The sequence below is a fragment of the Aulonocara stuartgranti genome (genome assembly GCF_965226115.1).
Source record: "Aulonocara stuartgranti genome assembly, chromosome: 16".
Classification (NCBI taxonomy): domain Eukaryota; kingdom Metazoa; phylum Chordata; class Actinopteri; order Cichliformes; family Cichlidae; genus Aulonocara; species Aulonocara stuartgranti.
In genome coordinates this window covers 15296215-15312916 of record NC_138952.1, presented here as the reverse complement: position 1 = coordinate 15312916, position 16702 = coordinate 15296215, and the positions used below count along the sequence as shown (strand labels likewise).

The 16702-nt window shown below is 40.2% G+C and overlaps 1 protein-coding gene across 4 annotated transcripts in view; it reads right to left on the bottom strand.

Moving 5' to 3' along the window:
* The window catches only part of tanc1b (tetratricopeptide repeat, ankyrin repeat and coiled-coil containing 1b), a 115953-nt gene that overhangs the window by 98958 nt on the left and 293 nt on the right, over positions 1–16702 (bottom strand). For 3 of the 4 annotated variants that reach the window (XM_082507214.1, XM_082507213.1, XM_082507211.1), the window contains exon 2: positions 4805–4898. In XM_082507214.1, the coding sequence (XP_082363340.1) occupies positions 4805–4865 (61 nt within the window). In that variant the 5' untranslated portion in view covers positions 4866–4898. Of the gene's footprint in view, positions 1–4804; positions 4899–16504; positions 16699–16702 lie in introns of those variants that run through there. The other variant, XM_082507212.1, reaches the window with a different exon arrangement.

Sequence of the window (16702 nt, the reverse complement as noted above, 5' to 3'; positions counted from 1 at the left end):
TTTAAAATTACTCATACTAATCTTTCTGGGTCACAAAATAAACTTTTAACATATTTTCAGGCGAGAAAGTAGTTGTGTAAACATCAAATATCTGCTCGGTTTATCAAGATATCCCATATTTGCAAAAGTGCTTCGACGTTTTCAGAGGCGTCTGCTACCCACCAGCTCGACAGCTAGCCGGGAGCTCGAGGGTTACTGATGCGGCCGAGAACGGCACAACTCCCGGCACATCATTTTCAGATCACCGCGGAGTTTCGCTGCTCGGGTTAAACGTGATATATAAGTCACTTAGGCAACCTAAAAATGTTATTGTTGGGCTTTTTTCAGTGTTTTGTTTGTTCGTGAGTAAATCGGTTTGGCTGAGATTAAAGTTATTAGATTAGATAAAATAAAACTTTATTAATCCCCCGGTGGGTTCCTCCTTGGTTTTCACACAGCTGACTAAACGTCAAACAGAAAACTTATTAAACAGAAGTATGAGACAGTCGAGAATTTACACCAGTGTCTGGTTATATTTTAGATAGCAAGAAGCAGACGGCCGAGTTTATTAAACTCCACCGAGACAGCGGTGACGCTAATCAGAACTAGACCGTCCAATTTCACGCCTTTAAACTTTAAAGGCGTGTTTGTGTGTGTGTTTATACAATTGCTATTATGTTTGCACTTTATGTGTAATGTTACTGACTGCAGAGATCAGTAAGATGTGTGTATTTTTTATTTATTAGTTTTATTTATTTAATATTATTTTTTAATTGAATGACTGTCTAGTAGTTCACAGATGTCGAAAAACTGAGTGTGGTAAAGCCACTGATTTTTTTTTATGTATATTTCTGCAATCTGCACATTGTACTGACTTTCATTTTAATGTTTACACCAGGGTTCCTTGTCAGCACTTTATGCTCAGATGTTTGTAAGCTAAAAATAAACTATTGTGTATGTTCAAATATACTGTTGTGATTGAAGAAGTTAAATAAAAATGTCAGTCATCAATTCATGCATCACCTCATGTCATCATAACAGAGGTCTGTCTTCCAGGAAAGAACAGTTTAAAATTAATGTAATATAGTATTGGCCATACTATATGATGTATTGCTTGTCTTTGTTTAATAATACAGAAGACAAATACCTTAAAAAATAATCGCATATCGCATCGCAATCGCAATATTGGGGCAAAAAAAATCGCAATTAGATTATTTTCCATAATCGTTCAGCCCTACTTAGATTCCATAAATTTTTCACTTAATCTTCCTGAAATTCAAAGAGTCTGCTCAGGCCGTGAATCGCTTTGAAATGGAATTAAAAGACTTAGAAACTTTGCAAGTCACTGAACCGGTGACAAATTTTTGTTGTTGTGTAAAGCTGCTTATCGTCATGTGTTTGAAGAGCCAACACATTCTATGCCGTATCAGACCTTGATAATAAAAGTAATGTGACCAAATAGTCCCTTGACAAAAAAAAAAAAAAAAAAAAAAAAAAGAACAAAGTTGTCACGTTTTATGGGGGACGTAGTCATTTTCGTATATTGGTTTAACTGGAAAATAGAACCACATCTGGGGTTTGCTTTTCCCTCACATTTAAATGATTAGACCCACAATTCCTCCTAATATTTGCAAACTAGGGCAAGTGGCTGGCCATTATCTGTGGGGACATAAAGCAGGGGTTGACCCCAGGTCTCAGGTCAACAACAGAGTAGCTCCTCCCGGTCCAGCCAGGTGCATGTGTGGCTTCTGTCGCTATACTGACAAACAAAGGGAGAAAAGTCCTGGCAACTGCTGGTAACTGCATATTCGTTGTGTGTACAAGGCTGGTGAATGTGCCGGGAGTCGGAGGAATAAACAGCTGAAACTGTTACCTCAAAGAGTGGACAGCTAGTGAGATTAACACTACATCACCCACAACAGACAGACAACTGTGTGGCAGCTGCTTCAAGCAGCACATGGAGCAGTAAGCCTAAGTAAGTGGGCATTCATTCAGGTATTACGGTAACACACGGTCACACTCAGCAATTAAAGCCGAGCCAAAAATGCAATTTTCCTGGATATATCAGCACGAACTGATGTGAAGAAAGCAACTATTTACTCCTCTCAGTACAGTAAGGCTTCAAAAGGAGAAAGCTACTGGGGCCTCTGTGAAGGGTAAAGAAATGGGCCACTGAGGCCAGTTTGCCAGAAAAAGCATTAAATCTTGGTGGAAAAATGTAGACTCACATGTCTTAACAAAGGTCCTTGGTATGATCTAAAAAACATGGTGACAAACTATGTACTTTACAGGCTGCTAAAGAAAACCAGCTGATTAATTACTTGACTGAACTCCAACTAAGACAAAAAGTTGTCTCCAAGGAACTCACCCAAAGGAAAGTCACCACCGTGCAACAGCATCTTGAGAACATAACTCTCCTTATTCATTTTTGTTAAGTCCGACTGCTGTTATATTAAAAATTAAAGAACAAAGCAGAGCAATTTCATATAAACTCGTGTCATGGCGAGACAGCATCATTATTTCTACCAACCTGATCTTTAAATAGAGGGATGCACCCTCCCAGCAAACACCAGCTACAACAACATTTTAATCTTTATAATGCAATAATTTTCCCAGTGTCCCAAATATCGACCGTAGTGATTCCTATACACAGCATGTCCCTGCTACAATTACCCAGCTCTCAGAAAATGAGAACATCAAAAGGCAACTACCCACAGCAAACTAGTGCCCACTCATGGAATGGCAGACCATAAAAAAGTACTTAAAAGGGATTCACATGGTCAATTTCAAACAGATTCCTTGCAGATTGACTACAGGAGAGGCAAGTGGGAAGGAGGAGGAAACGAAGGAGGAAGGACCTAGGAGGAGCACAAGATGGAGAGACTAAATTAGCAAGCTGTGTGTTTTTGTGGTCTTGGCAATGGGGAGATCCCAAAGGAGAGCTAATGACTGTAGTGGTATCTGGCATGGGGGCCAAGTTTCCTTTACTGTTTTAAAGTCGCCTCCAGTCCATAGCCACCAAGTCATGACCAACATATGCTGAGCTCTCGTGCAATTATACGATTATCAAGGTCGTTCCTCCCACTTATTTCCATTATATGCTGCTGAGCACATTTTACAGACATTTTGTCCTTCTGGATCTTCTGAAGAAAGGAAAGTCTGTAGAGTCCAGCCTCTAAGGACGCTTAGAGGGCCAGAAAAAAAACCAGACTTATAAGACTAATAAATAATCATTTAAAAAATGCATGTACATAATGCGTAGTGTATCCAATCATCAGGTTTTATGTATTCCTAACTACATTTTAAGTCCCAGGAAGGGCAAGATTATAAAGAGATGATCTGCCAGCAACTTTTTATGACATTACCTACATTTCATTGAGGTCAAGTAACTAAATAAACTGTTAAAGCCCAGAAAATAAAGATATATAACAGATATACAGGCCACATGCAGGCACAACAGTGGGGCAAAGGTAGCAGTTGTAGCTGACCTCTCAACCATAAGAGCCCTAAACAACAGAAAGGAGTGGCAAGACTTTTATTGTCCCAGCATGAGAAAAGGAGGCAGAGCCACTTCAGCTTGATGGATGGGTTCCAACTGGGAAGCTGAGGCTGGGGATAAAGACTTCTATCCCGCCATAAAACTCTGCTGCTCTTGGTCTTCACACACCCAGTAACTTCTGTGTTTAAGTGTGGAATAACAAGAAAACTACGCTATCTGAGTGATTCATACAGGCTAGACAGGTTGCAACACCTTCATTAAGGAAAATGTATACAAGGCTGCAGTGCTCAGATCTCAATCCCTTAATGTACTGGAAAGCAGTTGAGGTGATGTGGTGAAGTATTGTGTGTGTGTGTCTGTGGAAAGAAAGTCACGGTTTCCCCTTTAATTTTAACACCGGCTGTTGAGTGAAACAATCACATCAGACAAAGGATGATAGAGCACGATAGAAGGAGCTATGAGACATCTACCGTGCACACTGTAGACTGTTTGAACCAGACTTCTGAGGCAAGCCCTCAGGTGCTACAGCAGGTCTAGGCTGGTAGGTGCAGTATAAGCATAAATGGTCAACCTGCTATTTCAAGACACGTCTTTGGAGAAAGCCATTGCACGTACAAGTAAACAATGTATTGCTAAGACTGACTCATGATTAGTCATTTTGGAAAGGCCCGATGCAAGCTTCCAAAGTGAAACATCTGTTATGACACAACGGTCACATTGCATCTCCAGTCAAATCAAAGATAGAAAGAAAGAAGGTATCCTGCTCTGATCTCACAGTTAGAGATGTAGCAATGGCTGCGGGATTTCCGTCTATGGCGCGCTGTGTCACCAGTGACCTACAATGTGTGAGATCATATAGCTGTCATTTCTTCCCACACCATCTTTTACCAAAACTGGAAAACTCCCCGCATAGAGGACAAGTACAGGAAGAGCTTTAAAGTTCAAGTGCACATCTTAGGTTTTTCCTCAAGTACCATTCTAGTTATGGCAACAGTGTTTACAGATATCTAGAAATGAAGCACTGGTTTGTTTTGTTTTTTTTATAGGTCAAATGGAAAAAGTTATTTTTTCCCCCCCACCATCAGTTTTGTATATTTGCCAAGAGCACACTTCAGATTTAGCTTTCTCTTCTGTTCTCTTCAGCTCACTTAACTCACTTCGGTTATCACATTCTCAATCTTTAACTAGAAGGCAATCTGTGAAGGGTACTTCATAAAGCTTAGTCAGGAATGAATTTATAAACTCTGAATGTAGCTTTAGTGTCTTGGTGTTTGGGGTATCTGATTCCTGGATCCTAGCTGTTTTTCTTCCAGATTTTACACATACCTGAATCCTTCTTGCTCCCCTTGCCTCCATCTCTGTTCTTCTTCAGCACTGCCTTGAACATGGCAAGATTCCTGGAATCCTTTCTGCAGAGCCCCTGGGGTTAAAGCAAATAAAAACATTCATTAACCCACAGTCACAACAGGATAACTGAGATGCATCCATTGTCAGTCTAACAAAACAGAGGCCGTTTTCTGTATTCACGTGCAAATAAGAAAACAGATTAAACACACGATGCCTTTTTTGTTGTTTTTAATCAAGAATTAAGCAAAAAAACAGGCCAAATGTGTCCTCAAGCTTGGAACACAGCAATGGCAAAACAGTGTACTGTATATCTGCATTTCTATCTGTTTAGCTGGCACTCGCCCGGGAGTGTTCCCACAGCACTCCCACTCCTGCAGGTCATCAGTGGAGGGGAGCATGGAAAGAATGCTCTAATATTTAAACAGAAAAGGACAAGTTCTGCTATCTTGTTATGCAGGGAAACAGTCGGTCGAATGTCCTGAATTCCACATGCAATCGACGCTACGGGGCTGCACTTGGGTGTTTACAACTGATATCCATGGTTCCTCCCAACCCTGTGTTCATTTTGAAACCTTAGAGTTAAACGGTATAACATGAACTCAAGGTCTGGCCTGGATGTTCTTGCTTACTTTGGGATTATTTATAGTCTTTACGTAGCTGGACAACAGTAAAAACATTCATAACACAGCGTTGCCTAGAACAGTTAATTGTGTGGGATTTTTGGTTACCATCCCTCTGAACACATTACAGGCTCCTACAGTACTGTATTAATAGCAGCAGAGCAATCTTTCCAATGAAGAGAAAAGAATGGTTTCAACCAAATAAGGATATGCCATGTGCAAACAAAACATAGTTCTTAACCCAGAGGCCAGGCTTCACAAATCTAGGTCCTCTTACTGCTTATTGAAAGAGGCTTCTGAATCAACCTTTTCCCCCCTATACACCATTTTTTTATTTTGTTTTTTTAATCCTTTACCTTTTTATACCCAAAAACAAACCTTAACAAGAAATGCACCTGATTTGTCATAGTATAAGACATGTGCACACTAGGGCTGTTCGATATAACGATATATATCGGATGACGATATAAAAACATCTATTGTTTCATTTTACGCTATCGTTTGTTTCGTGGTGTCGCAAAATAAACTGTTTACGACAATATTTTTTCATTGTTCTGATGGTCACTGTAGTGGCTATATTAATTTCTTAAAGTTCTCTCTTTCTCTTATATTTTATATACCCACACTACTGACGGACAAGCGCCTGTTTTTATGCGTTGTCTTTAGCAACAGCGAGGGTAACACCTTCGCGTGTCCGCTTGTTTATGTTCCACATAAACCTTTCACAATAAAGCTCAGGATCCCGTTGAGACTTTTCAAAATAAACTGAATCACGTGAAAGAGCAGATTATTTACGGATGAGAAGTTAAAAAAAAAAAAAAAAGAGCCGCCAGGTGCTAAAAAAATAAACCTTAGACTCAAACGTTAGAACAGGCTTTTCCCCGCAGCACGCCGTGTAATAAATACTCACAAAGAAAACGGCGGCCGTTACAACTTATGTCTAAAAATGTATAGTTTCATGCATCGGTTAAAACAATCGACTCCGGGTAAAGGACGCGCAGCTGGAAACACTTCACGCATGTGTAGAGGCAGAGATATTGCAGTTCATGACATCACAGTGCAAAATTAGGAGGAGTTGGTAGTTTCTGTGTGGGAGCTCGCTGCTCATCGCCACAGTAACAATAAACATTACGCAGGTGAACCCAAAGGAAATGAGAAACGCCCTCTTAAAACTCTAAAAGCCAACATGACAAATTCCTTCCATCCCCCCCATCACAGCCACTGGACACAAACACACACACACAAAGTCAGCACCCAGTGAGAGAATGAGGTTCACCTCTTCAGGCATGGTATACAGTTAATCATTCCTAATTCTGAGCTATGCGTCTATCAGCTGTTTGCATCAGGTGCGGAGTTACAATGTACATATTACTTGAAAGAAAGCCAACCATGTGTCATCACTGTCGTAATGACAGCTTAAATAAAAGCACAATGATGACAGCATTATTAAAAGTCCGTGAGCATTTTAGCTCCGGGAAGGGAAAACGTAGAAAGATTGCTGCATACAGTGTAATGGAGAGTGATTCGAGACACTGGCATAGATACACTCTAGCCAACCCAACACAATTATGACACAAGGTTGCAACAGCCACAGGTGGTCACGGAACAACAGCTGGTAAACTAAAGTACTGTGTTACAAACACTGCTTTGTTTAAACTCCCCAAAGCATCAAAAATGAAAAACCTTAAAATGATATTGGTGCCAATTAGATCTACACTCACTGGCCAGTTCACATGTTCATTGATAAATGCGGGCAGGTAATCGTCCAATCATGAGGCAAGAACTCGATGAATTTGACTTACTGCAATGAAACTGATACAAACTGTAAATACAGTCAAGATGACCATATTTACTGGGAAGTTCCACCATTGGATGAAAGGTGATTTAAGTGACATGATATCAGTGCCAGATGGAGTGGAGTGAGTATTTCAGACACTGCTCATCTACTGGGATTTTTTCCACGAAAACACTGAAAAACAAAGAAGCAGTTCTCTGGGAGAAAAATGCCTTACTGATGTCAGAGGTTAAAGGAGAAGGGGACAAAACGCTTTGAGCTAATAGGAAGGCAACAGTAACTCAACTAACCAGTCTTTACAACTAAGCTATGCAGAAGAGCATAGCTCCGCACAACACTTCAAACCCTGAAGCAGCAGAAGTCCACATCTTAAAGCAAATGTTCAGCTAAGAACACTGAAACTGAGGCTACAATTCACACATATTCACAAGAATTGAACAACATAAGATAGTGAAAACATTGCCTTGTCTGATTAGTCTAAATTTCCACTGCAGCATTCAGATGGTCAGAATTTGGCAGCAAGAAAGCACGGATCCATCCCGCCTTGTATCAACAGCTCAGGCTGCTGCTGGTGTTGGTGTTGGCCCTGGTTAGGAGTAGGGGGGGTAAATGAATATTGTTACTGATCATGCTCATCCCTTTAAGACCACAGTGTGCCCATGTTCTGAAGGCTGCTTCAAACAGGAAAGCACATCATGTCACAAAGCTCTAATTATCTCCAAATGTTTTCTTGAACATGACAATGAGTTCACTGGACTCAAATAGCCTCCACAGACAGCAGAGTTCAATCCAGTAGAGCACCTTTAGGATGCGGTGGAACAGGAGATTCTCATCATGGATGTGCAGCAACTGTGCTCTGCCATGAAAGCTTAAGGCTACTCTGAAGGCCCAACCTAATACTTACGGGGTGTACCTACTAAGGTGACCGGTGAATACACTGTTATAGATCAAAATGTAAAAAAAACAGACAAAGTAGGATGATTTTCATAACAAACTAAGTGTCTTCATTAAGTCTTCTGGATAATCACGAACAACATTTTGTGTTAATGCCGCCTAAGCCTTGCATTGTTTTTATTGGCACTGGTTGTGGGGAATCCTGAAAAAGGTTAATGAAATCAAAGCTTAATCCCCACGACAGCAGAAGTAATTCGATCAGCATAGCAGGGCTATAAATTTGACATTTGTAAGACAGTCCCCTCAGAGAAGAAGCACGAACCGCATGCTACGCAGAGCGATGGGAATCAATATTCTTTAAGCCTTCAAGGTCTGGTTCATCCCAGTGCACAAAGCTGTGTTTGTATATTAGCATGGCCCCTTACTAGGGGCCTCTCAAAATTAAAACAGAGCAGTGCAAGTGCCACCAAGGCTCAAGGGTCTGCAGAAACAACATTTACCCAGTGAAAAAGCAGTAAATTTGCTGCTGCTCTTGTTTATTTGAGGCAAATTGTCATAAAGTTCCAACAGACCATCTAAAGGGATACACACAAAAGACCGCATCATGATTTTCCCACTGCTAGCATTTTAACCAAACATACATGTCAGCACGAAGACCTTCACACGAGAGCTGTCTGTTACTCTGTAAAAGCTCAAGGCAAAAATAAAACTGACTCCAATCTGCGGTATAATGTCAAGGCAGCTTCCCTTTTAGAAAAAAAAGAAATTGGAGCCTGGGTGGGTTAAAAGGAGCCTCGGGTTATCCATATATTTGTTTTCCAGGTCATTCCCAATGTGACACAGTTCAAATCCAGACAGGTTACGAAACACCTGCACAATGCCGACGTGACATGTGGTTAATGGGGCCAGCTCGCTATACCATAGTCATCTGAGAAGATGCCTATATAGAGAACAGAAAGGGGATTGTTTGTCCTGATTACATCTGGTGGGGGAACATTTAACAAACACTGATGCTGGTGAGTTAGTCTGCTTTGCACTTTATTAAGTGGCAAACAATAGAGAGTGCACCCTCAAGCTCAGATGAGCTTCCAGCATTGGAGCAAACAGCTATTTTCCACCCCTTGCGTTCATCTCTTTCCTGTTGATATGCCCTGCCAGCTCTCTTCATCAACTGATTCTACATGACTGACTGCTCTCAGTTTTCCACCCTGTTGTCATAGCAACATGGAAATTCTCACTTTGGGCTGACCTTCAAGCTGGTTTATCAAACAAGCTAGCCTAGAAGCAAACTAGTGAGACTTCAAAATTCTCATGTGAAATCCGTAATTATCTCTTTTATTTGCTGTCCATTCGCTGGGTGCAGGAAACAGGCCTAGCCTGGCCTGTGAGTTCAAGGGTCCATAAACAATGGGGCAAGTTAGCTAACAAACCTTTGAAAGAGGAAGTGCTGGAAGTAGGTAGAGAGGAAAGCGCAGTCTGAGTGTCAGCCACTGTAAACAAAAGGTTGTTATTCACACTAAAGCAACTGGAAGAGAAATAACAAAAGGACAGATATTTTATGGCACTTCTCTACCGGTTTGACTCAAGTGTTTCCTGCTCAGCCTTTTCCCTGCACCAGCCTATAGGAAGCAGGCCTTCATCTTGTAATTAGGGGGAAATACCTTGAAATATTAATGGATGACTTAAACATTGTGATTAACCCACAAACAAATTACACAGGTGATCATATGGTCTGCTATCCAGGTTTTTCCTGAGCTAAAGGTGGTAATATTTGGAGAAGAAAATGGAGTACTAAGCACTTACTAGCATGCTTTGTTAGCCTGATGGTCTTTACCATTAAGCATACATGAGCACATATAATTTGTGAGCATTAAACATGCTCCAAAAAATAGTAACACCAAATACATGGTCAAGACCATCTAGTTCAGGGATTCGAAATAGCATAAATGGTATCTAGCAGGCAAGTAGGGCCAAAACTGCCATGGATTAAGGATTACTGTCATTATAACAGCTGAATTATTTAAAGAAAAAGTCACCCCTTTCACAGCTTTTAGTAGTAAACTAGTAAAGAGATTTAAAAAATTAAAATATTTTTTTACTGTTCTAAAGTTGAACATTTTCACCAGGACGTCTATAGTAATTGCCTCACTACTGTAAAAGTCACCGCATCACACTGCTATACACAAAAACTGTTCTAAGTTAAACCAAGTTATGTCTCTGTAATGGGCATGTGGTATCAAACAACTTACAAATGTCAAAAAATCAGTATGCATGTATGCATCTTGGAACTCTGAAAGCCAGTATGACAAATGAGTATACAAAAATAATGAGAAACCCAAAGAGGTGACACCATTTGTGCCAAACAAGTTATGAGAGAAAAGAAAGAGCAGAAGCAAAACCAATGAGTGCACTCTGGTCACCATTTGATTCAAAGGTCTGCATAGTCTGAATGAATCATGTGTACAAGTTGCAGCAGCCTTAAGGATACACCAGTGTCAAAGAAATGGACTAGAAATCAAACCTACTACCTCCCTGTAGCTGAAATGGACTTAAATGCTCTCATGTTCCTGTTATTAGAGCTAATATTCAAGTTTCTGTAGTCAAGAAATGCCTTTAAGCATCAGAAAAAGCAGTGGTTTATAGTATCATATTTCCAATGCATAAACTTTCCCAGAACACAAAGAAGCCTTTGAAGAACTGGGCAATGTGCATTTCTACAGGAAATGAAGGACTACACATTTCTAATAATAATAATAATACTAATAGGGCAAAGTAATACCATCACATCAACTACTACATGGCTTGTAAGTAATATCATGTGGCTTGATCATTTCAGCAAATTTAACAGATATCATGGGAAAACGTTTCAAAACAATGAGAAAAAAGGTCAGTACTCCTTTGTTTGTTTACTTTTAGCCAGTAGAAAATCATCATTTCATCAAAGGCCGCGGCAAATCCAAGGTTCGAGCTTGGGGCAAAATAAGCTTGGTTCTTATTGAGGATGACGAGCCAAATGGCTTAGTGCAAAACTTAAAAAGATAACAAATCTGATCTACTTATAAGACTGGCATGAGAAGCTTCAAAATAGAAGAAAATCTTTCCCAACAGGCAAAACAAAAAAACAAAAAAAATTAGCAGAAACAAAACTTTATCTATTACAGCAGCTGAAGTAACCATTCATTAACAGAAAGTTCAGGTGCGTGCCAAGCTTCAAACTCAAGAGCGTGTTTTACCCCCTTTTGTCCTTTTGTCTATCACCTGAGATTACATAATGGCAATAAACAGTGTTTAACTGACTTTAGCATCAGTGAATAAGTAGGACAGTTAGTAAGAATGGAGTAAAAACAGTGCCTTTTGTGTTCGGTTATACCCCTAATCCCTGTGTCAGCAGTGAAAATGAGTGAACCTGTTTGGTTTTATCCATGAACCATTGATCTAGAAGCGTTAAGGCATGTTTAATGGGCTAGTGAGTACTCTGAATATGGAGTTACATTTCGGGGTCTGGAAACTAAACCTGGCGTGGGAATGTCAGAGTAAGGCAAGACCATGCAGTGAATTTGCATAAAACAGCACTAATTTAGATAAAGATCACTAGGTACTATGAATTTACGGATGAGCCGGCATGGTTTCCGCTCTTCGCTCCCAGGTTAGACCACCTCCGATGTAACTCCACACTGAGTAACAATGTTGCGTCAATTTCCGTCCTCATCTCTTGTTCTCAATAATGACTAAACTCTCTTATCACTCTGATACTAAATTGCTGCAGCAGTGAAGTGGAAATAAAAATCTGCAGTAAAAATAAATAAAGCCAAATCGTTGCTACTTGGACTAAGTTTGGTATTCACTTCTGTGAGAGACTGGTATTTGAGTAAGAGTAAAACATTAACAAGCAGTGCGCAAAGTCTACAGGAAGTCCACGCAACACATCTCTATTAAGGTTTTATCAATCAGTGAGTCACAAAAAGAATTATAGCAAGGCGCCAGTGCACCAAACAAAAAAAAGCATTACAAATGACAGATCTTCACCGCCGTGTTTGCACTTTTGTATTTTCATTCATTTTTCATAAAATAGTAATAATGAACAAACAAATATCAATAAACACTTGAGACAGGTTACCATTCTGTAAGTTGGCAATATGGCTCCAAAATGACGAAGTTTTTCAGGTGTGCGTTTTACCAAAAACGGGTAAACGCTGACATCTCACTGATCCAAGTAAGATTTGTTTTCCTAAGTCCTTGTTATGACAGGAATACAATTGGTCTGGGTACAAAACATTTGCACACAGCAGCTCTTTGTTGACGACTGGCTCATCGGTTTGTGGGAACCCAAACACTTCCATACTTCCAAACATAACCAATGTATTTATGTAGACCAGGAGAACATAAAAGCAAGTGCAAAACAGCACACGTTCCACAATGGCGACATATGGCCACAGTAAAACTGTTAACAAACCATCGAGTTTGGCTTTCCTGGTTTCTTCGTCTACAGCAACCTTCACGGGTGCTTGCTGCAGACTGGTCCAGCCCACTCTACAATGAAGGAGAGCAACAAGCCGCACACAGATGAGAGTACAACTCACACAACTATGTGCAATTTGCAGACACCAGTCACACATGCAAAGGAGATATTGCACACAGGTCATCGCACATTCCTCCCACAGACTCTAAACTAGTGTCAACTAAATAATCATCAAATTCATTTGAAATACAAATAAAGTGAATACTCCAAATAGTGTGTTGTGCTGTTTTTACACGTTCTTTTGGTTTATATATATGATCCTCTCTCTTTTTATCACCGCATCTCTGGAGTTCTCAAAAATAGCTTGAAAATGTAAATCACTAACAGCTGGCACCAAGAAGCACCTCCAAACAATCACGTGATTTAGACACACACAGCCTAACCACATGCTCAGATATGGGAAAACATACACACTATACTCGCTCTCACACCTGGACTTTCAACTTATACTGCAGGAAACGCCGGGCATTTTTTATGGCTATTAAATTCTGCAAATGTCAACAGCATTACTGAAATACAAGACAAACTCCAAATAAATGGCTGTGATTCTGCAGTGTTTTATTAGATGACCCGAGGGGAAATGTGGCAATTAAATGGTAAGGAAAGTCATTTGATACACAAGCTGCCATTCCCTTTATGAAACTTGAGCTAATGCAATTACACAGCTTTGCCACTTTGCCAAAAGGTGTGTACATAATCTGTCGTCCCAGCACCGAGAATGCGACAGAATATTTCCTGATGGTGATGTTATGTTGCGTCTGACACATGCACATCTTTTAAAGAGTAAACATAAAATAGGCTGGTATAATACTCTTGCAGGTTCTTATGATAACTTCAACAGAGCGCCTACCCCACAGGGTGGCACCAACTCCATAACAGCCTGCAACAATTTGTGCTTTGTTCAGGTTCCAAGAGCTCAAAGGGGGGTAACCGTTTCTGCTTTATGTCATTATGTCACAACATGCCCTAAAACCACTTTAATGGCTTTGAGATGCAAAAGTGTCTCGCATGTGTTTTCTGTAAATTCCACACACAATGCGCATCATAATCTTCCTCTTGATATATAACGCAGAGGGGATTCCTTCCTTGAAAGTTTCCACATTCATCAGACACAAACCGTCGTTAAGCTTTTCAAACGTAGATGGAAATCACATGGCTACGGTCACAAAATCCTGCAATTGGCCTTCGCTTTGCAACTGCAAACAAGTCGACTGGAAGCTGTCCAGCAGTTTGAGTGACAGCTTTGGCACGTCTTAACGCACCAAACCAAAACAGACAAGTATGTGTAACAGGTTAGGGATAAAGTAATCTCTAAAATCAGATATCTGTATATGAAGATGCAGATTCTGAAAGCAAGAAACGAGATTATTGCTACAGGAAACATTCTGATTTGCACTGATAGTAAATCTGTGCAATCACATTTCAGAAGGTTTTGGTAGCATGCAAGTAAATCATGTGAGGGAAGAGCTAAACAAAAAATAAGTTGCAATTAATCATGACAACGGATGGAGTTTCATGGAGACTTATATGTAACACAGTAGCACTCTTAAACTTTTTGCTAATGTAGTTACAAAATAGGGCACTCCCATAAGGCTACACACAAGCTAATGTGCAGTAAGACCCTTACTCACACCAGATTTTTACACCAAGGCTTTCAGAACCCATCCGGTAGGCTCACATATGGAGTCCTGAACCCTACAAGCCGCTAAAAATCTGGCTTTCCTGTTGGAACCATGGACTGGGTCCTTTCAATAGGACAAAACCATTATCCTTATTATCAGCACCAGCTCAGTGTGTGCTGTCTGTCAGGTCACTGGCTCCAGTAACCTTCCCTCCTCAGCCATAACAATACGACTCTGATGCCAGCATCTGTTATAAGCCAACTGGCTGAGGACCATGGGAACCAGGCTCTGCAGAGAGTGGGAAGCAGACTCTTGAGGGACTTTCAATAAGATGACTGCCCTGCAATTCAAACACCTCATAACAGACAATTGGGGTAGTTCTAGCCTTGGCACAGAGGCATGCAAATCCTCTCTAATGGTTTCATAATCAGCGTAAAATTGCCTGAAATTATGTCGGAAAGTTAATACAGAGCATATTCCCGTTAACTGACCATCAGCATGATTGTCGGCAGCAAAGCCTGTCCCACCTGTTGAGTCTGAAATGGGGGGGGGGGGGGGGAAATCAACACTAGAGAGGCAAAGTGCCCTCGGAGCTAAAATGAAACAAGCAGCTGAGTGGAGGAAATAGCAAATGTTGTGGCAGCTTCTCTCAAGGCTGAACGCCTGAAGGCTTTAAGGTTATGAAGACTTTATCAGAGACAGTGATCAGAGAGCAAGTTGAATCTATGACTTCACATGCGATCAACGATCAAAGCTTCATCCTGACATTTACAAGCAATTTCTGAGGAGGTGAAAACAAAAAACTGGAACTTTGATTTTCAGAGCACCTGGCTTAGTTACAGGAGGATTCCTCTACGGAAATATGCTGAAAGCAGCAGAACTCATATCCAGCCAGTGGTCAAACAACTTCAATGACTCAATTTATGTGGGTGGAAAAGATTACAGTCCTTTAGCCTTAGGCCTACAGCTATATCTGGATTTGGTTTTGCTTTCAAAACCACCGCATCCAATCAGAAAATACAGAGCATTAGCATCAAGCAAGACCACACGGTCATAAGAAAAGTAATGACCTTTCTGGAAATCATCTGTGTCCTAATGAGAGGACAATACAATTATCACTGTTCTTCCTCAGCAAGCTGATAACAGACACGAACCACTATATGAAACTTTCAGACATGCAGTCTAAAAAATAAACACAATCCACTGAACATTGATATGAGTTAATCTTATCACTGGAAATCTCTATGAATAGAACCCTGAATTCAAGTGTTCCTCCTGCCTCCATTTTTTAATGCCCATGAACCTTTTCCTCTAAAAGGGGAAAATAACGTTGACAGTGCATAAGATGATGCGCGCACAGTGTTTACACAACACATTGATGGCCACATCTGGTCCATAGCTACCCTCACCTCACTTCTTATCGGATTACTGGTGATAAAGTAATTTAGGTCACTTCAACACTGTGTAGCATGCGAATCTGCACCAATTAAATCTTAAATTCCAAATATTTATTTTCATTTGACATTTTATCGACTATACAGAAACTCTGCAATGGTCTTTCTTCACCTTCAATGAATAGTCCAACTCTGAAATGGGTTTTCCCCAGTTATTCTGACACACATGTGGGCAGTTGGATGATTTCCCCCAGTGGATGAATTTTATCTGCTGTATCCGATTAATTTTGTAGTCCTTACATCTAGTTTCCCGTTTCTTATATATTTGCATGACTGACTTTAAGGATTATTATACCAGGGATCCACCCATATATCAACTGAACACACCATGTGGTGTGGACCAAGGCCATCCCATCCTTGACTCATACTGTATTTCATTCAAAGCCTTAGAATGACACCAGAAACGTTTAAAATGCTTAGACATGAAAAAACCTGCCTGGAAAGTGATGCTTTTCCGACCTTTCTATAATTCTCTCCACACGAAAACAGAAATAAACAACAACTACTGCTACTTACTGAAAACTGTGCTCAGAATTTTGCAATGGAGTCACTATATTTTTTAGAGATTTTTGCAGATGAGGCCATTTTAAAAATTATTGCCATCGAGTAATCGATTAAAATGCCACCTCTTTAGTCAGTATTTATGAAACAAATCTTTTTAATTACTTTGATTAAATTTACTTTAGTTGCTTTAAAGTTGTTTCCTTTGAGTTTAACATCCAAATGAATGGAAACTTTACCTGCTAAAAAAAAGCGATTTTTTTAACCCACTTACCGAATAACTTCCCTTAAAGTTGACCTAATTTAGCATCTCAGTAACGTAAAGTAAAAGCAGCAGAGAAACCAACTCGAACAAAGAGACTGAATATGTCTGTGCCACTGAAAATAAAAATCCCAATGACTGCTGTCAGTCCCGTTGGTTTTGAAGACTGCTCAATGGGCATGTCCCGACATTCCTCCCAACAAACTGCCA